This window comes from Pyxicephalus adspersus, chromosome 8, assembly GCF_032062135.1.
Source record: "Pyxicephalus adspersus chromosome 8, UCB_Pads_2.0, whole genome shotgun sequence".
Taxonomy (NCBI): domain Eukaryota; kingdom Metazoa; phylum Chordata; class Amphibia; order Anura; family Pyxicephalidae; genus Pyxicephalus; species Pyxicephalus adspersus.
In genome coordinates, this window is record NC_092865.1 from 69,354,165 (window position 1) to 69,379,373 (window position 25,209).

Consider the following 25,209-nt stretch of genomic DNA (forward strand, 5'->3'; position numbering starts at 1 on the left):
ATATATAACCAGTAAGAAACAGACATAAACAAGAGTTTAAGTTTCCCCAAAACCACTTGGGTTTCGCTTAAGAGTTCATACATGTGGTCACTGGACCAATTCTAGAACTTGGAAAGGCTAACAGAGGTGACAGGAACTTAACCAAAAATATTTTTCCTATTTTAGAGCGAGGGGTGCAGTTACTAGGTTAAACTTCTTATGCCTCAATTTAAAAATCCTCCTGCAATTTTTGAATCTTGTGCATTTTTTTCTATTCCTCTCAGTGTCCAAGGATCCCATAGCAGTAGGGAGATTACAGGAAAAACTTTGTACTTTGTCTTTACACCAAAGCAGAAAGTAAATTGTTCCTTCTTTGTTTCAGGTGTTCCCTGAAAATATATTCTATTTGTTTAACATGTCTAACATCTTAATCTGTGTTGCCTAAATAAAGTGCGAGGTGCATACACAAATTGAATATATGTTTTATTTATTTATGTTTACTTTATAGCACAGCTACAAGTGACATTGTTAGTATTTCTGGCCACAGGTCCCCAAAATATATATACGTGTTGCACCTCCTCCCCACAGCTTCCTGTGATAGTGAGCTAGGTTACTAACTGTGACATTTATGAGTGAGGTCCTCATGTGAGAGGACAGACATTGACAAGGCTGGACAAGACATCGGCTGTGCGGGAACTGGTAAGGAAACTAACTGTGGCTTCTGAGAACTTACAAAATGACACATGGCACGGAAAGTCTGAGCTAGAGTAACTGTGTGAATGGCAAAGGGGAAAAAGCAGAAATGATTTGTGACAGATAACCATAATAGGTACCACAAAGCAGCAAGTCATACTAGAATGGGAAGGACTCAGATGTAAAATGAATGTGAAATATAATGTTGTATAAGTTAACAGAAAAAAATAGATGCAAAGAAATGAAGCGAGAATATCTCTTGTTAAAAAATGAAAAACTGTAAGTAAGACGACCACTTACCTATCTCACGGATCTCTTTGACTGATGTTGGAAATGGCCATGTAACCTGGAGGGAATGCTTGGTTGGCTAGGGACTTTTGTAAGGTTTTAAGAGGGTAGACCAGGGGGGGGGAATACTTAAATAAAACCAATGCACATTTTGGATTCTCAAACCTTGGTTCTCTCTGAAAAAGTGGAAAACAGCAGCTGGAATCCTGGCATCATTCAGAACTAGCAACATCATTGGGATGGTAGGTAAGTCTATATCATTGCCTCACTTTTGCTGTTTTAGTTTAATTTAGAATAAAATGATTTTTTTATAATTCTATGTAGGAGTACTTACAATTTAAATAAGGAAAAATTCCCTTGGTTTGCTGTTTGAAGTCACTGTGTGTCTGACCCTTTGTCAGCCACGATATAATGAATAATTCATGTACACCAGTAAGAATTAATTGGCCCGTATGCAGCTCCCTGTAGTCTTTAAAAAGCCACCCTTACCATTTAAATCTTTTCATGGAACAGAGGGGATATAAAAAGCATGAACAGGTAACTGTAATACTGAAATATATGTATATCAATGGTAGCACTGTTAAAGCACACAATGATATAGATGTATTATGGACATTTAGGCAAGTGAATCTTTGGTACCTTATTTGATTTTGTCCTCAATAATATTTACCCTCCTTTTTAATCCTGGTTAAGGATCTTTTACCAATCAATTGCCTAAAATAATTGGAAATGCAAAGGTTAGTTATGACTACTGCACTGTTTGCATTTCACAGAAATCAAAAAAAATAATGTTTTTGGGAATTATTGTGTATATAAACCCTTATACTGCTTGTCTGGTTGCAGATTGGTGAAAATGCTGCTATTGCTCCCTCATCTGTGCTTCAGGGAGAGGGTATATGTAATGTTTGCTCATGGCAGCCAAATAGAAAATGAATTGGGGCTGCGGTAAGAAATTCAGCACCATCCACTGATGCCTGCTGTCAAATCTACAAATACAGGTTTTTTAAAAAACACATAACAAAATCATCATCAGGGTCCCTTGGAATGAATGATAGCATTTACTGGTGGATGTGCTAGGTTATGACCCTTGGACACACATGTGCAGAAAACCACACAAACACAGGGAGAACATGCATGCAGATAGTGTCCTGGCCGAGATTCCAACCTAGAACCATGGCAAAGGCAAAAGTGCTATCCACTGACCCACAGTGTATATAAATACAGCCAACAGTCTATTGATCCTTTTTTAAAAATATCCCCTTAAATAAACTAGATCATTGCTAGGAGGAGTAAATGTTACTCAAAGTCCATAAACTTAAAATCAGTGCCAAATCTGAGAAACCAAAATTATGAGTAACAGGGACAAATTGTGATTTATGTGAGTCAGGAGTGAGGTAAGGGAAAAAATTAAGTATATTTAAACTAAAAGAATATTTTAAATCTACCATGTAGAAGATAGGGGGTTAACCAAAAGACCTAAAAACATATGTATTTATCTGATCATTGAAGTCACTCTTATGGGAAGGAGAGAAGTCGGTTAGGATTTATAGCAGCTAAGCTATTGTTCTGAGTCAGACTGAAAAAGGTGAGATGAAGCACATAAGGGTAGAGATGACTTGATAGGAAGTATTTGTGTGCTTTATATGAACAGTAAAATGATGAGTTGTCCTAATCTCTTTTCTATGTCAAATTTGTAGTTACATTTTTAAATAATACCTTTTTATTTCTTTACGTTTTTTACCAGGATCCCGACATTGCAGGATGTCAGTTCCATCTCACGCTTGGGTGCATTTGCTTTTCATTCTCTTACCACAGACTCTTATAATGGGTAAATATCCTACTATTTACAAATGTGCATTCGTAACTCTAGATATCACTGGAAGTAAAGTTGGCCATAAATAAAAAGGCATAATATTATAATTTTATGGCTATGTACATAAAATAGATCATTTTGCTCAACTATTGTCTTTATGCTTTAATCAAACAGCCAACATCAACCTTGTCTTGGAGAAGCCATAAAAAATGATCAGGAAGTGGCAATGTTCCTGAATAGGGATGAGCAAGCAAGAATATTAAGTTCGATCTTGCGGCGAATCGGGCCTTTCTTGCTTACCAAAAATGTAAGCGAGAATGGCCTTCTGATTCCCCAAGAGGTCAAGCTCTCGCCGAACAGAAGGAATCCTATGCGGTCGCCGGGCACTGGAGGTTATTTACCCTTTAGTGCTCTGGGGATCGGGATCGCACACTCTTCTCAATGAATGTAACCACAGCTGCAATCAATGAGAAGATGCCCCGCACAGGAGAACCTCCTGACATCCTCCTGTATCTGTAACAAATGTATCATTTGTAAGAGATACTTATATTACAATGTCAGGAGGTTCTCCTTTGCCACGCATCTTGCCACGCTCCTTTGCCACGCTGTGGCTGCATTCATTGAGAAGAGTGTGCGATCTCGGGGCACTAGAGGTTAATTAACCTCTAGTGCCCCGGGGATCACAAACAGGGAGATTTGCAGGGCTGAATGGAGCTCTGGGAATCCTCCTGTTTTAATTTCCTCTTCCAATAGCTTTGCAATATTGGTTCGCCGAAATTTCACTGAACCATTGGAAGTTCAAGGAAATGTTTGCGAGAATCCCAAAGACATTCTCGCTAATCCCTATTCCTAAATGATGTCCATCATAAGGTGATGGTTGGCCTAAGTCATTTAGTAGCAACAGCTGATACCTTACGTCTGTCATTTTCAACCAGAGAAAAGTGGTTGAGCATCTATTTTATAAAATGATAAAGGCATAAATGAGCATAATTCAATCAGTAAGTTGCTCATATGCATGTCTTGTGCTTTGCCCATGTGTTTTTCTTGCCTCACGGCATGGCTCTGTTTTTACAAAAACAAGGCAGACCAGCCAAAAAAATTTCTGAAGGTTTCTGGATTTTTTTAGATTGTTTGGCCTTGAGGTGTTTGGCCAGGTTTGTGGTTGCCCTTAGAATTTTTGACTGGTTTCTCAACTCTTCCTTTAGTGTACTGATTAGGAAATATACAATCTGCCTGTAATAAATTGATTAGATCAAATGTTTAACCCATGCAAAGGAGGTTGGGGCTGGTTTCTACTGCTTATTATTACACTGCATTTATATAGCACCATCCTATTATGCAGCGCTGTACATAGTCATGTCACTAGATGTCCCTCAAAGGAGCTCACAATCTAATGTTCCTATGTCATGTGTCATTAATACAGTCTAAGGTGAATTTGTGGGGAAGCCAATTAACCTAACTGCATGTTTTTTGGGATGTGGGGGGAAACCAACACAGACACGTGGAGAACCTGCAAACTCCATGCAGATAATGTCCTTGCTGAGATTTGAACCTGGGACCCAGTGCTGCAAAGGCCAGAGAACTTACCTCTAAGCTACCATGCACCATGCTTATATTAGCTTTTCTCTACCTTTTTACCAGGAGGGAACCCTTAAACCAACTTTCAGGTCCACAGGGAACCCCTTCTATAATTAGTACATACACAGATCACAGTACATTAGCTTGGTGATCAGTGGGAAGAATGCCGCCTACACTGCTGACCAGTGGGAACAATGTCACCCTGACAAATAGCCAAAGACATCACTGGTGTCAAAAGAGACACAAATTACTCATTGTTCAACCACTTATGAACTCTAGAGGAACCCACTGGTTCTGGAGGTTGAGAAACATGGACTCACATATGTATGCTGCGTGCCTATAAAAAAAAAAAAATATTCCCAAAACCGTGCTCTAGATTTTTTTAGAGTTCTCCTCATTTTATCAAAAGATATAGCAAATTAGGCAGCTTAATTCACACAGCTCACACGCCAGAATAAAAAAAAAAATTCATAGTCAGCTGAGTCCAATGAGATCTGAAAAAAGGTTAAAGTTTTCTAAATTATGTCTGTTGCTAGTACTACAAAAGTCCCTAACAAAAAAAGTGAATGTTGTTTTTGTAACAATTAGTATTAATTAGTTGATAGTTGAGTCATTGGAAATGATTTGTCTAAAGACAAAAAGTTATAAAATTAATCAGCTTTATCTAAATATCTATTCTAATTAGCAATATTGTAAATTGTGTGGTCAGTATAATTCAGTGTTGAAAGTTAAAATTAAGGTTTATCAGCTAATCTTCCAGAAATAGTTATTTTTTAAGTTTAATATTCAATACTTTGTTCATCCAAGGCAGGAATCAATTGACAGAGACTGCTGGCATATGGGGGCATGTCAAGTACATTGGTCAATAGAAGGTGAACTATTAATGTAAACATAGCAGTGCACATGAACACTGATAAACAGTCCAGAGGCTTCATTCTGATGCTTTTGTGTAGAAAAACGGATAAGTACAAATAACAAAATCAGGCTGAGGGAGACTCATTTGACCTGGATCGCTCCGGTATTCCCCTGGCAGAGAGCAGTTTACTCGTCTCCACTGAAAAATTATAATCAAAGGAGACAACGAAACTGATCAGAACTAATTTAGATTTTTATTTGAGTTAGTCTGGCTAACATGCTTGAGAATCATTAGGAGAGGCATTTTTTTATAGTTTACATAAATCTGCAAATTTGTTACTTTCATAATACTTCATGTTCAGAAATAAGCCACTATTGATATATATTCCTAATAAATGACTTCAACATTTGGATATAGGGACTTTAGAATTAAAGTCTAAATAATGGAGGCAAATGGCCCCCCCTGCTATGCCCCCATTTTGTGAACTTAAAAAAATAAATACACAAAAAAAAAGAATAATTATTATTTTACCTAAATATTAGCTTTTCAAAATAACAAATGTAATCAATTATTTACATCCATCCACAAATGGTCATCTGAAGAGAAAAAAGGAACTTATATCTGAACTGATTCACTCTAAATCAGTTGGGAGGCATGCATTTGGTCATCTCAAAAGGGACCTAACTTACCTTAAGAAAAGGTAGATCAATGCCTATAGTCCTCCTCCTCCGCCATAACACTGAGAGACCAGCCCATAATCAATATCCAGTTCCAAACAGGTTCTATACAAAATAGTAGGATACAACATAGTATACTTTTCCCCCATGAATCATGTTTCAAGCATTCTGTCCAACCAGATGCCTCCCAGCATAAGTAGAGTAAAATAAACAATAATAAAAAATGTCCTTTATCATGGCTAAAACATACCTTTAAATCAATCAAAAATCATGCTCTGTCCAAATTCTGTAATTTGATGCAAACACTTTCTTTTCTACCTGAATTGCCTCCTGCAACAGATCAGATTAGCTGGTATCATCAGGGAGGCAGATTTCCTTTTCTCTTTCTCAGTGAGTATATTATAACAGAATGCATCCCTGGAATTGCTTTGGATAAACTTGCTCCTTCCTCTGAGACTAATATTTGTTTGCAGAGTTACACAGAAATAAGCAGGAAAGCATAAAGTGGGTTGGCAGAACAATTTTTCATAGTACATTTATCCAAGGCAGGGGTCGGCAAACTCGGGCCTTTAGGCCAGATACGGCCTAGCCGGTAGTTTGTTCCAGTCTAATGCCTCCTGGCTGACCCGAACTAATGACAGCTGGCAACCCACTGGAGCTCCGGAGCTTCCTCCTTGCTGTTGGTCCCCTATGTACCGTGGCCAGTGATGATATTCCGCCGGCGCAGTAAAAAGAGAAGGCTCCCTAAAGGAGAAACCCTTCTCCTCTGCAATGCATACGAAGGAGAGGGATTTCACTTCAGGGGGTGTTCCCTGGTGGTGGGGGAGCCATTAGGGGGAGTACATTAGGCTAGGACGAGTCCGGCCTAATGTACTCCCCCCCCACCCCTGAAATGGCTATTTTGTGTATTGAATAAAAGACAGGAAAAGGTTTATATTAAGTGAAGGTATGATACATCATATAAAGCACATATAGTTATGTTGCTTAATGCCAGATTAGTTCCAGGTTTGTTGGATCACCCAGGTTCACTGCTGAAAGTGTATCTTTTACAGCCTTGGAGAGGTTTAATAAATCAGGCCCAATGTCTTACCTCAAGGTATTTTATTTGCTTTCATTCAGTCTGCTTTATTTTCTACAGGTGTCTGGTTTGCCATTGGCAAAGGGTAGCATTCCTAGCTGCTGCACATGTTATTCATATATATTTCAGTCAATGATAAGGCTCCACAGCATTCATTATGTGCACACAAAACAATTCTGAAACCTATATATTACATTTTTAAAAGGAGAACACTAAAACATCCATTTATGAACATATTTTGTACTTTCTATACATGCATTTATGTGCGCTATTGAGTTGAGTTTTCACTCTCCTTTCTTCAATGTTTTGATTTACTGCAAGAACATATTTAATAAGAAATCAGTGTAGCGTGCAGTGCAATTTGTAAATGGACCAGTACTGAAAGCAAACTTGACGGCTGCTGTACAAAGAAATCAAACACATACAAAAAACATGAATATATAAATATATGTGCACTGTATTATAAGGTGGCAGTAATAGTAAAGTAGAGACTGGAAGGTCACCGGGGAGTAAAACTTTGTTATTTGGGGTCCTGAAGCCTGAAGGCTTGTAGGGCTTTGTATAGGATTAAGCCTCAGCCACATCCTACCTATTTAGCCAAACCTCAGGAAATATTCTCAACTATCAATAGCAGTATTTCTCAACTTATTTACTATAAAGAGACACCTTGAAATAACTTTTAGGTCTTCAGGGAAACCCTTCTATAATTACTATGTCCACAGCTCCCAGTACATCAGTGTGGTGGTCAGTAGGAAGTCTCCTGGCCATTGGAACGATTCCAGCCTTACAGATAACAAAAATATAATTGGTGTTAGTTAAACTGACCTAAAAGTTGCACATTGCTCAAGGAGCCCCTAGCAACCTCTAGAGGAACCCTAGGGTTACATTTTACAGTAATTCTATACTTAAAGCTCATCTTAAGCAAAACTCTTCTACGTGTCTTCTCCCTCTTATCTCTTCCCATTCATTCACCAACTTGAACATAAATTGTAAGCTTGTTTTTTTCATATCTAAAACAAATTCATATCATGGCAAAACAAACTGAATTATATACTGTACATCGACCTTACTTTGCACACGCAGCACATCAGGTCTGATATTTGCCACCATTTCAGCAAACTTAAAGCAGATGTAAACTCCACTGTAGGTGTGGTTGTAAGTCCCTTATATCCATGTACTGAACATATGCAGTCCTGTAAAATAAATATGGGCAATATTGAAAATGAAACATCAAAGATATGCTGATTACAATTTGATGGTATAAAAAGCATGTGTTAATGCATGCTTTAAATGCAAATGTGTGACCTTAGACGTTTTTCTAAAACAACACAATATTTAGGACTGGTAAGTTTCTTTTTAAGTCAATGGCCCTGATTTATTAAAGCTCTCCAAAGCTGGAGAGGATAACTTTTCATCAGTGAAGCTGGGTGATCTAGCAAACCTTGAATGGATCTTGTCCATGACTGAAAACATTTGCTAACAAACAGCTTATGACCCATTCCAGGTTTGCTGGATCACCCAGCTTAACTGATGAAAGTGTATCCCCTCCAGCCTTGAGTTAAAAATCAGGGCCAATATCTCCTAATACATGATATACTCAACTTTCAATGGTTATAAACAAATAATAATTTTATTTCTTGAATTACAGCAACAGATCCGGACTGTATGTACAATACCAGGGGAACTTTATTCTGTTCATGGGAAGCAGAAAGCCAGTACAGCACCACCCCATGCAATGTATCAGCCAAAGCTTATGGCCCCAGGTAAATCCACACACTGTTTGGTATGGTAATGTACTGTAGGTCTATAATGTCAATTATGGTCATGTTCTTGTCTGATATAGTTAAGCTCAAAAACAGGGATACAGTTGGAAGTATGATTCACATATACCCCTCTATACATTTGCCTCCTGCTAACATGAGTTAGGTTTAGGGTATGCAGGCAATGGACAGATTAAACTGATACCCGTAGGAGCCTTTGCACAATGTCAACTGGCTATAGATAGCAGTGAATACCATTGCAGCTGTGTACTGGCTTTTTTATGCAAATGCTGCTAAATATGGACAAACAAATGCCAGTAGGAAATCTGGAAGCCCATAAATGACTTGAGTGCTGTTGGGACTTTTTGATAATTTGAACGATTATTCACAATTATTTTGAACAATCGTATAGTGCATGATTCTGTACACGCTGTAACGATACGAACGTTCAAAAATAATCCACCAATAATGTACACGCCCTAGAAACGTTCGTTTGAACGATGCAGGAAGTGCAGTGCAGGAAGACCGGAGAAAGTGTACAGCAGAACAATCCACGATCATCGAACGATAGATAGAGAATAATCGTCGCCGGAGAAGCTTGGTGTAGAGCTGCATTTTTTGGGACATTTTCTTTTAGTAAGCCTTGTATACTCTTGGGCATAAATTGGGACATGCAAAGTTTACCTTCAGTACAAAAATGGCCTCAGAATGTCTGGAGCATCTGGTTTGGGAATCTCAGCATTCTCAGGGTCTTGCTGGAAGAATCGTGACATCATCTTTGCCAGGACAATATACTGTAGATAGAAGCTGGATGTTAAGTCAGTATATATTCAAACTTTTCCCCACGGGTATTTTTTATTTGTTACAGGCATAGTTCAGCATAGTTCCATAGTTTCAGGGATGAGAGCCAGTGTATAAAAGGGCATTTGCATTTAATTGGTGGTTCCGTAGTTAACACTAGTTTACTCCCATCTTTTCGAATTTTCCCTTCCTGGAACTTTCAAAAATAGGAAATGGCACCAGTAAAGTATCAATTCAACAAGTACCTAGGAAACCTTAACAGGCAAATAATTCAATTTTTTCTTTATATTTAAACATGTAGCACAATCTAGATGCAAATATGTTGAACATTCATAGAACATAGAGTCATTCTGGATGATCCCTAGAGAAACGTTTTCTCAGGAGTTAATTGTGAAGGTTTGTGTTGCAACGTGTCTTTTGTCGCTCTTGTTTAATTAAATGGTTGTGAAGGTTTGGAGTTTAGATTATTTCCTATTTTCAGACAAGATCATTTCATGTTAAACAAATGCATGAACATATTTATGGATGATATATTTGAATTCATGCTGTTGGTTTTCATTGTGTTTATCAGATTGAAATGTAAATGTATTATTTATTAGTCTATGGTAAAAACAGAGAGTTCCAGACTAGCGATCACTGAACAATGTGTTATCTTTTTTTGTGGCTGATATGTACTAGGGTATACTAGGGTCGGTGATTTGTGCTCAGCACACAGCATTTATTAAAAAACATGGAAGTCCTGGTTTAAAGCGGAAATTAGCGGTACTAATTACCTTTACTGGTGGACAATCTTGATCCCTCCACCGCAGCTGTATTCGGATGACTTACTTTTCTTATAAATAAATAAAAAATGTTAAAACAAAAAAACAAGAATAGACTGATTACAATGGTCACCACTAGGAACCTAAATACAAAACTTATAAATTGATAGTTATATGCATAGTAAGTCAGGTTGAAAAAAGTTCAACCACTAGGAAAATAAACATATGCCAGATATAAAACCCTATGGACATAGTTGATCCAGTGGAAGGCAAAAACAAAACGGGTACAATTTACCCCAATGGGAAAAAAATTCCTTCCTGATTCCATGAGGCAATCAGATGTTGTCTGGATCAACAGTCTCTGTTATCTTTACTTTAAATCCTTAATCCCCAGTTATATTCTGTGCTTCTAGAAATCATCCAGCTTTTTCTTAAAGCAATCTATAGAACTTGCTTAAACTACTTCCTGAGGGCCATTACTGACTTTTAAGGAACCTTTTATCAATAGGCGTTCACAAACATATTCAAAAAATCATAATTTATGTGAGTGTTAGATTATTATTGGACAAACATAATACACATTGGGGTTCTCATTTATCTAACGCCTTTTGTAATATGTGTTTCTTCAGAAAAGAAAAATGTTGAGACTAGTATATCTACTTGCACTACAATACAAACAACAATAACATAAAATTACATTAATTATGCCATTATTCAAAGAATAGACTTAAAGATCCTAAAGAACCCTTACAAGTTAAATAGAATACCAGAACAAATCTGTGGGTTACCTTTTACCCAATGGGATTTATTTGCATCCTATATTCATAAAAAAACAATAAAGGATGCAAATTAAATAAAGGGTAACAAGCATTTCAAGGCACATAATAGCATGCATTAACACACTGCATAGGTCTGAAAGGTTATGTTGAAATACCTGTCTGTATTAAAAGCACCCCAATGCCTACTATTATGATTAGCTACTGTGTCCTACAGTACAAGTGAATGTGTAGCCCCAGTTTTGGCCATAGAGTATTTTATCCATCGCCCTGGGGTAGCTCATGTAAATATGGCCCATCTTTATGTTGGCATTTGCAAGAATGTAAAAAAACAAACAAACAAGCAGTTCCATATATCATGACTATTAATCACAGTAATTTGAAATACCTGTCCCAAACTCTGTGTCTTACAGGGATATATCGGGATCCTGCACTCTTTCTCCAAATGTAAACCCAAGACATTGTGCAGTTCAATTACTATATAAAGGTGGAATTGTAAGTATAAATGTTATTTATTACGTCTTCTCATTTTTAAAGGTTTATCTTTAATTAGAAATTAACACAAGGTATGGTAAAATATTCCATTAATGCTTGGTTAAAGGTGATGTCTATGGATTTTGATTTTGCATGAAACTTTGGAGGAACTTTGTTTCCTTCTTTTTCCTCTACCCTTACCATGGTGTGAGACTGCTCAGCTGAATTGAGTGAACTAAAAACAGGATTGTCCCGGAATCCTACAAGATGGCCAGGGATCATTCTGATTAAGGGTCAGGATATAAATGTTACAGAAGTCACTGGGACCATATTATTAGTCCTCAGAGCAAATGTGATGGCTGACCCTGGTGCTCCTAGCTATTTTTGAGCAGATTAGGAGCTGACTTCAGAGTGACATTCTATTCTGGATGTTATGTTCAAGCTCTTCATTTAAAAGTTATGAAATTTAGGAGTCATTTAACTTATATTATCTAAAGGAGGTCTGAAATAGCAGCCTCCATGTGGTTTTGGCATTGCACCTGACCTGCTTATATGCTGCTTTGTTGTTTTGATTTCAGAATGAAAATCCTTTGACAGTTGGTCATAAGTTAAACGTGAGTGTTATCTGTAGCAGTGCACAGACAAAGAATGTTGTGGCAAATACTCCAAGTTTTGTACCATATGATCATGGTAAGCACCCTTACTCTGTATTGAAAAATTCATATTTATTTTTCCTCCAACTTTTGTCATGAATGCAGGCATCAGTACTAAGAAATATTCTTTTTACTCATCAAGAAGAATAAACCATATTCAGTCTGACTATGACATTTGTAACAGTTCTTCTTCTTCTTATTATTATTATTATTATTATTATTATTATTAATAAACAGGATTTATATAGCGCCAACATATTACGCAGCGCTGTACATTAAATAGGGATTCCAAATCACAGACTAATACAGACAGTGACAGGAGGAGAGGACCCTGCCCCGAAGAGCTTACAATCCAGTAGGTGGGGGAATTTCACACACAATAGGATGGGAGATATGTAGTGGTGGGAAGTAGTGATGGTTTCAAAAGACAGAAGACGACGTGTAGTTCTTACAAGGAATGCATGATATTCACATACACACATTCTGCCATTCTAATTTCTAATGTTTTAACTTATGGTGAAACAAATATTGATTTTTGCATATGAATGTTTTGTCATGAACAATTTTTAACAAGCAGCTTAGGTAGCTTAGCTTCTTTTAGGTACAGGTTCACCAGGCTTATTTTAACTGATTTGCTGAAAGCCTATTGTTTACAGAATTCAATAGCTCAAGGCTTAATAACAATAAAGTTTGCTATGTATGTGTCAATTTTCAGTGAATTTTAACCACTTTCTACCCCCATCGCAAATTCAATTGAAGTAATTGTCAGAAACTTAGGCTACATACACACGTGCAATAATTGTAATTGGAAAGGATCTTTCACAATCCTTTCTAATGACAAATGACTGCACGATGCATGAATGAACACTGTACATACAGCACCATTCTGCCCTATGCAGAGGGGAGTCGGGAGAATGACAGAGCCGTACCCGGTTGCGCTCTCTTCCACTTCACTTCTATTACGATTGTTCATTGTCCGTAAATCCGTCAGGATGGTTGTTCGGACAACGGATGACAAGCACTGTACACACGCCAGATTCTCACCCGATATCAGTCGAGCCTAAGCCGATTATCGGATGAGAACCATTGCAGGTGTGTACCTAGCCTAAGAAGTTGTAAGTTCATTTAGGTTCAATTAATTCCTCCAGATTTCTGTCAACTGTAAATTCCAAACTGGTCAATAAATTTACTCTTTCAAAGCAATTTAATAACAGATTGAAATTAATTAAAAAAATATTTTTTCCTTTTTGCACAATCTAATACAATTTTGCAAATTTAAGATTTTTCTCTAGATTCGATCAGGGCAACTTTGTTCCCCTACCCTTGCAGTCTGCTAAAATCACCATTTTATGCTTTAAATTGCTTTACAATTTTGGCAATTGTAATGATTGTAATGACTCATCCATAATATTTAAATGTTTTGTTTGTATATCTGGTTTGAAACTTTATTAGGTAGTAAAGTGCTGTAAAGTTTGTTGAAGTTATAATAAAATATTCGTTATTATGTTTAGGCAAGTTTCCACCTGGTATGGTTTCCATGCATGGACCTGAGCTGAGATAACAAAAAAGCAATTTTAACTTTTTTTTCTTGTTTCTTGAAATGATGTTTGACACTTTGTTTTCATGAGACAAATAGTAAAAACGTTATTAAAACATTCAATTAACAGTGCGCCTGGATCCACCAAAGTCTTTCAAAATCAGGATTACAGAAGACAATAAATGGAATCTAACCTGGGTGGTAATTTCAAATCATATACTTAATATAAAGACTGAAGTGCTCTATAAACCCCTAGAGGCTACATGGCAGGTAACCAAACATCTGTTTCTGATAAAACATTTAGCATATGTACAAAGGCATAAGTAGCAAGTAAATGTAATATTTTTTATTTGCTTTAATTTGTTTTTAGGTTATTTATTGAGATGCCTTGAATTGCCTTTGAGCTGCATTAGGCTGTTTTGCAAATCCATGCTGGTGGATACAACCCACAATTTACCTATTAGTAACACCAATGGAAACAATGCCCTTACATTAGAAACTTGGCTGCCAGATGGTTACCATTATCTGGTGTCGGGGCAGTACTGGGCCACATATAAACCCTGGCCATTCTGATTAAAAAAAAAAAAGTTATTAGATTTAGTAAATTCATATAACTATAATTGGCCTGCTCAAACATACCTATAGATAGGTTTTCTAAAACGGAGAATAGTAAATGCTTGTTTTTTTATGTTTTTACATGTGATCATCAATAGCAGCCAACCGAATTGTGCTGAAGTATAAAACAAAGAGATAGATGTTAGGCAAAATGTTTGTATTCTTTATTCTACATCAAGAAAAAGTATAGATAGATAGAAAATAATACTGGGGATGATTGCCTTTGGATAACGAAATAACTGTACATTTGTGGTTTTACTTTAGCCTTAATGGACACCCCTGGTATATCTATCTTAAGAAAAAACTGTTAATCCATAAGACTTTTCATGAAATGATAGCTATTACCTGAGATAAAGTTGTGCCAGGGGTAACCTTTCCCACTGGCCAGCAATGTAAGAGACATTCTTCCCACTGACCACCACACTAATGTACTGTGGGCAGTGGATATCATCTATAATGATATCTATAATGATGCAATGACTGGATGAGGAGGATAATGGAGTTATCACAGCCTGGAAAGTAAAAGCATAGATATGACAGTAATTTGCACAATATGCTTTTCTTTCTATTCTTTATGGTTTTCTAAAAAGTAGAGATAAAAACTAATAAAAGACAAGTCAACATCCAATGAGAAACAAAGACTTCCCCTGTTTCCACCCACCTTCACTTCTAAAGTTGTGATGAACCTCTTAAATGTCTATGTCCTTTACGGTGTCCATCACTATTATTATTATAATTATTATTATTAATAATAATAATAATAATAATAATAAAAAAACAGTACTTATATAGGGTCAACATATAACACAACACTGTACGTTAGGTAGGGGTACTATCCAGCTATTTAGTGACACCTCCAACAGTCATTTCTACAAACTGCGCATCCATGTGCAGTTTACCCGCCTCACCCCTTACCCAATTCATTCTAAAATATCCTCAACCAGGATTCATACTTTGCATCATAATAAAGGGAACAGTGCTGATTTGTAAGCCATAGATTTGTCACATTTAGAATTTGACCAAATATTTTAATAACTGGGGAAGACAGACAGTAAGACTTTAGAATGGATGTGGAACCAATCACAGTTTAAACTAATGAACCTATTCATGAGCAAATTAGGCATCGTAACTCTTACAATCTACTTTTTATTATTTTTACTGTTTTCAGAATGCAAACAATATCACACTTCATGAAAAAGAACTTTCTGTTTTATTGCGGGGCCTTAAACCCAACACTTTGTATGAAGCAAAAGTCAGAGTAAAACCAAAGAATGATATCATAGATCAGCCGGGAGTGATGTGGAGTTATTGGAGCCAAACTATACAGTGGAAAACTCCTGAAGGTACTGTATGTTGTGTGCACTGATGTGATGGATGATTGCGGCGTATGATTCACTTATAAGACACTCAGGTTTAAGGTCAAGTTAAGGTTTGTTAAGTCCATGTTCAGCCAAAGAGGAATAAACTATTAATGAATTGATTAATTTATTCATCAAAAAAATCTTCATCCACAGAAACCTAAAGCAAAAAATTCTATAATGAATGGTTCACATTTTTCCAACTAGGAAAAAATGTATTTCTGATCCTTTAGGGCAGTCAGTTACTCCCTCACTAACATTCTATGATATGATGACATATATATATATATATTTATTTATTTATTTTTTTAATCTGTGCTTTTAAAACACATAAAGCCCTTTTTTCAATCTACAAGTCAGTAGTCTTTCATATTTTCAAGAAGTCCTTCCATATTTAACCTCTTTTTGCTTCCAGATGCAAAAAACCCTTTTTTTTTTACTTCCAATTACCTTAAATTGAACAACTTTGCACCAAGTTTGAACATAAACCATTTATATATTTACACAAGGTTATTATTCCCCCTTGAAATGCCTTTTCCTAAGAAAGAATGAACTCAGTTCAGTTATTTTTCAAATCTTCATGCCCCTTATTAGTGACCTCATCAATTTAGTTCATGCATTTATTCCACTTCAATAGTCATATAATTTGCCAAAGCTTAAATAAGTCTTGAATCTCATTTACGTCCATCCTCCACTCAAAATAATTGTTGACTCAGGGCACTAAGTACCTTTTCTATGTGGATAAACATTTTGCCCTGATGCTGTGTGTGTGTATATATATATATATATATATATATATATATATATATATATATATATATATATCTTGACTCCCAGGTGCGATAATTAATTTTAATTACCATTTAACTAATTATCAATTAATTAAAACTGACTCCTTATAATTAAGAGGAGAATCTAAGAATTGTGCAGATGGAAAATGCAATGTAATGATATGTCATATCCACATATTTATAATGATTAGCCAAAAATTAAGTATATTTAAATTATATTAATATTAATATTTAATATATTTAATCACTAAATCTTATATAGGCGTGTTCATGTAATTTTCACTATGGTTTCACATTTTGAAACCATTAAAATTTGATAATGCAATGATAATGCAAAGAAAACTTTCCCTCGCAATGGGGCTAGCTTGATACTGCAAAGGTTAAAAATTTGTTCATCTCACCCTTACCTCCCTGGTTTCCCTTCTTTCCCCCGAATTCAAGTTATGGGCCGGCCCTCGGCATTCTCCACCTGCAGGCCAGGTCTATGGGTCTTGCATTGTAGAGCAGTGTTCTCCCCAGGCCTTTTTTAGCTTGGCACAGCACCATGCAGTTTTAAGTAGCCACCCAGTTGTCAGACAAACACTTACTCTTGTCATTGTGTAGAGAGCAGTCAGAGAGTTCAGGAAGCTGTTAAGCTCTGCTGGCAGAGGAAAGTGGACTTGTACTTTCTATCTTTTCCACTCCCCATCTAGTAGCAGTTGTGACAAGCTGCGAGCTCTAACTGTAAGCTTGCTACAAAAAAGGTGCATACTAAGGGGACAGGCATTACAAAGCTAAACCAATCATAGGGTAGCAGTAGCAAACTGCCACACTATGGGTACTGAATGCCAATGTCAAAAACAACTAAATTTATTGTGTTGCCCTGGCCATTTTTTTGACCACCTGGTTACAGCTTCCCCCCACCTAGCCCGGTGGGCTTCTGGAACAGGGTGCAGCAGACCAGTTACTTCAGGGAAGTCTGCGGGGGAGCATAGGATAAGATAAATAAAAGTAGAATTTAAAAAAATACTAGACATAAGCAAGTGCCTAATCCTTATACTTTAGATTTTACTACAATGGAAAGTTTTCCTGAAGTTCAGCTGTAAAAACAATAATAAATATACCACAGGAGAGATAAAGTAAATCCTAACAGTAAACCCTCTTCTTTTGGTCAGCTAAATATACAATTTGTGGGAGTTTGTAGGAAACTTTATGATAGAAGAAAGAAGTTTTCCATTGCTGATCTATCCTTTGGAAAATGTTAGCTGCCTGGCTATCATTCCGTCTGGAGTTTAATAGTCCAATATCATGCACAGTAGAGAAGGATATCTGACTTTTCACTTGAATGCTGAACTGTAAAGTCATTTCAGGTCACTGACACTAAAAGTAGCACACCAGTCAACTACTTGTCCCATTAATTAGCAGCTCAGAAATGACAACCAACATTTCCCTCTCACAGATTGAACTTAATTCATATATTGTGAACTTATGATAATCATAAAATCTATTGATTAAAGTATATTTTGTATTCACTGAATTCTCTCCTTCTCTCTCTAGAGCACGTTGCCATTGTCACACCGTTGATAACGACTATGGTGGTGGTAGCCTTGTTTTTAGTAATGCTGATCATCTTCAACCAGAAAAGGTACATGGGAAGACATTGGCTTGTTCTATGCTAGAACATGGTTTGCTCTATTATAGAAAATATATATTATTAAATCTAAGACTGCATAAATATGATATCAGTCCACCAACTTCAGTTATTGCCTGATCTCAAGAGTAGTGTATTCATTCTAATAGTAGCTGGATTCCGGTATAGAGGAATTTGGAGTTTGGAGGATAGATGATTTTTTATTTAAGAGTAAGAAAGGTTTAAAACCTGTCAGCTTTTTGCTGTGCTTATTAGGGAAATCTACCCCTACATCCTCAACTGGAAAACAACGTAACTGTACTCTTCCCCAGAAATAAAGTCAAATACAAAAAAGAATAGCTGCAAGTAAACTAAACTTACATGTTGCATGACCCTTATAGTGACTGCTATTTAGGAAGAGGAGTAAAATCTCTCTAACGTGAGTGGAACAGCCTTCCAATATAGTTTTCATCATAACAGATGTCTACGTCAAAAGATTTCCTATCTGTTCTCACTCCTTAATTTTATAAATATGTACAGTAGTTCCCATCATCTTCTGTTCCACAGACAACCAGTCATGAGGCCAAAGTAGGGGGGGGCAATTCTACCCAGCAGGGATACCAACCTAACAGAGGTTTTCCTTCTTTAACCTCCCTAGAGGTAACACCGAGTGTGATTCGGGTTAGAAAAAAGTTGCTAAAAGCGGTAATCCTATGGGAGGTAATAGTAAATAAAGCCTTACCTGATCTGCCAGCGTCTCGCATCGTCCATTGTCGCGATCTCCGACTTCTTTCTTCTTCTTCCGGCCGGCTTCTGCATCCGATGAGTTATCGGGGAGTTCCCGGTGACGTTGGTGCGTGTGTGAAATTCAAAATCTATTTGTATTGCATTCAATACAAAATAACTGTATTGAATGCAATACATTGGATTTATATGTGTAAAAGCAGTACTTTGTTTTCAAGAACCTTTATATTACAGGATATATATTAGTATGAGTATAATGTGTATTTTTAAATATAAAGATTTTTTAATTTACTCAGTTTATTATTTTTACATGATTTTGTGTTTCAAACTTTATTATACTTATACTATTATATCATACTGTAAAATAAATCTTCATGAAAAACGCTTTTAGACATATAAAACCGGAAAGAAATAAACCGCTAGAGAGGTTAAGTTTGGATATACATATATATTGTATATAAGGCTTTGAGTTTGGTATATAGAATTTGTTATACAGCTCTCATAACTGACATGTCCCATAAATCTTTTCTTGCAGAGTTAAGAAAATCATTTGGATTGGAGTACCAAACCCTTCATCATTCTTTGACCCTTTAATGTCTGATTATAAAGGAAACTTTCAGGTATAAATACAGTCATGGATTGGTAAATTACATCCAGTAGTGGGAGCCTGATGCTGCTAGCTTCAGTATTGGATTTCTTGTGTCCTTTTTACCATAACCTACACCCAGGACTACATCAACACCTTGTTGCAGATATCTTCTTCACCAATGTCCATCTACTTTAAAGAACACCATAAAGCTAATTCTCATTTCCAAAAACAACAGATCCAAGACAGGGGTGATATCATTTGAAAAGATGTTATAAGCAATATAAACTCTTGTATTCTGTGCATTGTAATGATTTTTACCAAGAGATTCATTGATTAATGTAATGTAAACATTAGTAGTAGTAGTTAGCAATACAAATTACTTCTGAAATAGTACAACAATGTTTTCCCTACCATTTCAAGTCATTTGTGTATACCTTAATGAACATAAGCCTCTGGTCCAACATTTGGACATTTTCCAAAGAGTCTCAAGGGAAATAGCAATAGGCTATGGTTTATATGGTACCTATTTTATGGTACCCTAGGATTCCTTCAGAGGTTGTAAGGGTGGCATTCTTCCAACTGACCAGCTATATAAGTGGAATTCTTCCAACTGACCACAGAGCTAATGTACTGTGATTTGTGGAGATATTAATTATTGCAGGGGTTCCCTGAAGAACTGAAAGTTATTTTGAGGGTCTCCCCATGTTAAAAAGGTGGTGAAACACTGAGCTAGAAAGATAACCTCCTGCTCCTTACTCCTATTAGAAGCAGCATACATGCTTTTAAATCTTGCTGTTTATGTAAACACATTTCATAAAAAAAGATCTTCCAGAGGTTTAATTAAGCTTGGGCAAATGACTCCCCTCTTGAATCCGTGATATCACACATGCATGGACTATCTCAGCATTTATATCTGAAGCCCTACATCATAGCCTGCCTTGCTTTATTTTAGTGTAATAAATGCCATAATGCCGATGCTAATTTATAATGAAGTTCTATATGCAAAAAAAAATTAACAGATCAAATATAAAATAACTATTCTCCTATCTTTACAGAAATGGTTGTCCTCTCCTTTCCCATTCTCCTCATTTATTCCAGACCCATGCCCTCTTGATATTTCTCCTCTTGATGTTAACTGGAATAAGGAGGACCATCCAAAATCTTTGTTTGATCACGCACTAGAAACTCAGACTGCAAAGAGCATACACTTTGGTACAAGTGTCTCCAACAAAGGTTACTTCAACCCTAACTGTCTTTCTTATGACCATGTGGACCACCAAGGCTTGCAATCAGTAACATGCCATGAATGTTTGCCATCACCAACTGAAGATATGCCACTTTTTCATGCTGACTACCTCTGTGCCCCATTATCCATAGCAGGCCTCGGCTTCAACAATAAGTCGTTTGAGCTGGATTCTCCACAAAGAACCATGCAGTTTCCATTACTTGTTGAGGAAGACATAAAAAATGAAGAATGTTCTTCAACCTTAGCAGTAACTACAGAAGTGATTGAAGGAGAAGAAAATGAACAAGTTTCACCGGGTGCTTGCTCCACCTCTGCCTTGGTGTTTCATGAAGTTAAACCTATATCAAATGTTTCTGATAATTCATCAGGGTACCTCTCCATGAATGAGCTTCACCAGAAGCATGCTGTCCATTGGATGTGATTGTCTTAACCACAACGTGATGTGTTTTACTAGATCCTATAGATGCCATCCTTTTGGCACCCAAGACAACACCCAAATGCATGTGCCTAATTATAATACCAGTCCAATGGTTTCACAGAAATACTCATTAAAGTAGGCTAGAACTGTGGGCAGTTCTTAAGAGGTTGATTGTATTTGTGTTTTGAAACAATGATGGAGACAGCTAAGTTGAGGCATTAGGGAAAGGTGTACTGCTTTAGCACTTGGGTCTGTAGAGTATAGACAATACAATAAATAGTGGTTTGAGGATTGCAGCCACTGAAGCTGTGCATTGAAGAAAACAAACATTTATCCCTTGGTCTTACATTCCAGGACAGATACTATTATATGCTTTTAACATTGCCTTCTAAGCATGCCTGAACTGTGCCTGAACACTGAGGCTGTAAAGAAAAACGTATAGATTTTTATAGTGCATGACACTATCACTGCTCCCTTAAGGAAAGACTCCCTATTAGATCAGATACGATTTTCTTATCTATGTATTATATCCCTCCATCCTGGGTACATCACATAAAAACACTGGGAATATTTAACTTTATGCAAAAAAAGGAACATCATTTCTGGTGAATTAGCCTTCCCAGCTCACCGTAATTGCTATGATGTTGCATTTTGATGTACAGCCATCATTTCATTAAGGCTGCTTTCTGTTCAAGCTGGGAAAAAAAGGAACCTGGACAGGAACATGATAAACGTTTAGGGTGGTTATTGAACTTTAGAGGCTTGCAATTCTTAGTTTATCCTGAAAATGCACATTCCACCTTTGCATGGGAAGATTTTAAACTGGTCCCCGAGGACCTAAATGGTTTGAAAAATGAATTTGCACTAATACTACATACAACAGGATTGCCTAATGCTTGTTGTTGGATCTCCATGTGCTTTACCTCTTTTTCCTAAAGGCATGATGACCAAGTGGGGACCAAGAATAGAGTAAAGAATGGTTTAGAATAGCTGGGTTTTTTTTTATTTTTTGTAGTCTGTATTTCTGTCCTGATAAACCTTGTCTTGATATCATAGGATAAAACATAGGACGAAATCCCCTAAATATGAATTAAGTTAGTCCACACTGCATACCTTGTGTTAATAATCCGCCAGTGGTTGCTCTAAGCATCGGGAAACTGGTACCATTGTATGCATAGAGGAAATTCAGGACCAAATGCATTCATACTGTTACAGAAGCTTTACAGCACAGATAAAAAAAAAAACAATTGGGCCGTTATGGGTTGCTTTTCACTTCTTATATGCAAATGTGTGTAAATATGTTTTGAGACCTTGTGTAGACCCAAAACATGGTGCAATTAAACTTCTGGAATAATTAAACAAAATGTTTGCATGACTGCGTGGAATACCACAGTGGTTTCTTGATGTGGGACTTAAGTTGACCTTTTTTCCCACTGTGGTAATGTGCACATAAATGCATACTATGTGCATTAGCATGTTGTGGCTCTTTTTGAATGGCACAATAAAGCACTAGAGCAATGCAGCTACAACAAAAAAGTGTTGTAGTACACCACAGCAAATAATAAGACATTACTATGCATTGTAGTGCGCTTTATTTACCATGTAATATTATTATTATTTACTATACATCTATTGTTTCTGCATATAATATTTCTATTAATAGACCTGTTGTATTACTCCTATCTTATTATATTGATGTAGAAGATGAGATTAAACACCCACAGCTATATTAGCCAAGGAAAGGATACACCCACCTTCCTCTTTTGTAGTGGGAATAGAATAATCTTACGCAATTACAAAGGTCAAATAAGCTTTTGTATATATCACACAAAACATATATACAATTACACATATTTTTCTTGCATACTAGGTTTTAGCCTGTAGAAGCAATAATGCTCTGCTAATCTGGCTATATTAGAACTATATGCTATGTGCAGCAGTACAAGTACGCTATATGTTAGATAATATATATTATAGTATATATGGCCACTAATGCACCAACAGCAATAAACCAAATATGTAGCAATTTAAATAATGCTGATGTAAGTATTGCATTGTATTGTCCATTAATGTATATAATAACATGGCTTTGGGTATATGTTCTGGATCCACAAAACAAAATCACTAAGCTGTCTAATCAACATGACCATGTGCTCTATACTTTAGCACAGTGTTTCTTTACATTGTTACAATGAAGGAACCCTTTTGAAATAACTTTCAGGTCTTCAGGGAGCCCAGCTATAATTACTTTATCCACAGCTCACAATACATTAGCACAATGGTCAATGGGAAGAATTCCACCCTTATAGATAGCCAAAAAGGTCATTGGTGTCTGTTAAACTGACCTGAGGGTCACAAACTGCTCATTACTCAAGGATCCCCCACCAAACTCTGGAGGAACCCTAATTGGGAAACACTGATTTAGCATGTAAAAACATTTTTATCATTTATGATGAGCACCCGAAATGACTGGCTTGGCATTAGAATTCCTCAAATCATATATATTGAACTTTTCATGAGGCATATAAACTACAATCAATAACTCCTTACTGCTGACAAAGTATCCAGCTGTTTGTGGGAGAAGATCTCATTTGTAGCCTGTAGAAGTTCCACTAAACTAGCAGTGAGTCAACTACGTAGTGCCTGTGAGTCAAGCAGAGTAGCCACTATAGTTTTCAGGTAATCAATGGAAGCTCCTATGCTAGGAAAGCTTTACCTAAATTAGCGTGTACAATCAGTATGAAATATAAACGGAGGATTCCTGTAATAATTTTGATATTGTTGTAAAAAACTGACAATAAATTTAGTGAAAAACTAAATATGTGTTGTAGTCATCTATGTCTTTTAAATTGGCATGTTCTGGAAGATTTACATCTTCCGGTGCATCCAGTCAATAGAATACACTTTCATGATTGAAGCTGGGTGATCCAGCAAACGTGGGATGGATTTCTTAAAAGTAATTTCTTATTTTTTAGCAAATGTTTTTAATCCTGGACCAGATCCATCCCAGGTTTGCTGGATCACCCAGATGAAGGTGTATACTTTCCAGCCTTGGAGAGCTTTAATAAATCAGTCCCAATGTGTCAAGTGACCAGACAAAATATTAAAGTTTTGGGAACTTACCTGTCCAGCGAGCCCGCAGCGTCTCTGGGGATCACAGCCGCAGAGGGGGATGCCGCTGCAGCAGGCAGCATGGCCGAGGCTGCTGCCCTGCTCGCAGTGTGTCTCTCCCTGCAGGCAAAGGGATCTGTTCTAGCGGAACTACTGTTCAGCCAGGCGGCATCCCCAGCATCCCTATGGACGTGAACAGAGAGTTAACAAGTCTTGTTCTCAGCACTCCTGTGGATGTGCAAAGTAGGGCATGTCACAGGGGTGCTGCGGGAAGAGGTGCTGTGGGAAGAGGTGTCTTGTTTTATGCCAACAATAAAGCTTGATAAAAAAATTATTGGCTGTGGTTTGTGTGCCCAGGTGCATTACACTACTTAACTATGTTGTACTCCAAGCAGGCTTTTGATACTGTCACATGTTTTTCCACTTATACACAAATCTTTAAAATTGCAAAACCGGCTTAAATGAGGGAGAGAATGGATGATACTGGATTCCTAAACATTTTTTTTTCTCATTTATTTGTCTGTGGAGTCTATATGTATATATATATATATATATATATATATAGGTTATCAACAAAGAGCTTCTATGGCCACAATAAACGAAAACTAGAAATAGAAATTATTTTCAGGAAAAACGCAAAGAAAATGCCATTTTGTAATGCTGACGTCCATATACAATTTTTTAAATGTAAAAACAGAGAAGAAATGTAATACATTTTGGAAACTTATCCTTGCCACTTCATTAGGGCTCAGAGGAAAGTGTATATGGACTTGGAAGGGAGTATTTTGGTAAGGATTAGGACTGACACTTCAGCAGCTGGTTCTTTCTTCTGGAAACTCCCATAGGTGAGCAAGTTTCATTCTGGGTGTGGTATTTTGATCTCTGATGTTTTGAGATGGGCCTCCATATTTTTTTTTTTGGTCTTCAATAACCACTTTATCATCGAAATATTACATGAGGCTTCAAAACAAGAACTGACAGAGCACCTTTGATGAGCAAGTACT

General features: G+C 36.7%; 2 protein-coding genes across 7 annotated transcripts in view; one reads left to right on the top strand and one right to left on the bottom strand.

Annotated features, from left to right (window-relative positions):
- Positions 1–25,209, bottom strand: part of LOC140337341 (uncharacterized) — a 151,823-nt gene that overhangs the window by 114,851 nt on the left and 11,763 nt on the right. For all 3 annotated transcript variants that reach the window (XM_072421060.1, XM_072421062.1, XM_072421061.1), the window contains 4 exons: positions 14,364–14,454; positions 10,297–10,355; positions 9,407–9,516; positions 8,033–8,155 (listed from right to left, as the gene is read on the bottom strand). The gene's annotated coding sequence lies outside the window, so the exon portion shown is untranslated. The remainder of the gene's footprint in view (positions 1–8,032; positions 8,156–9,406; positions 9,517–10,296; positions 10,356–14,363; positions 14,455–25,209) is intronic.
- On the top strand, positions 622–23,913 carry IL2RB (interleukin 2 receptor subunit beta). 4 transcript variants are annotated; one of them, XM_072421057.1, is made up of 10 exons: positions 622–678; positions 2,705–2,788; positions 8,611–8,725; positions 11,474–11,555; positions 12,113–12,224; positions 13,855–13,994; positions 15,508–15,682; positions 18,025–18,112; positions 19,377–19,461; positions 20,486–23,913. In XM_072421057.1, the coding sequence occupies exons 2-10, from the start codon at positions 2,722–2,724 to the stop codon at positions 21,095–21,097; spliced, it is 1,476 nt and encodes a 491-aa protein (XP_072277158.1). In that variant the 5' UTR covers positions 622–678; positions 2,705–2,721; the 3' UTR covers positions 21,098–23,913. The 4 variants fall into 4 exon arrangements, with proteins under 4 accessions (XP_072277158.1, XP_072277157.1, XP_072277159.1 ...); XM_072421056.1 differs by lacking the exon at positions 622–678 and adding an exon at positions 695–1,206; XM_072421058.1 differs by lacking the exon at positions 622–678 and adding an exon at positions 696–1,202.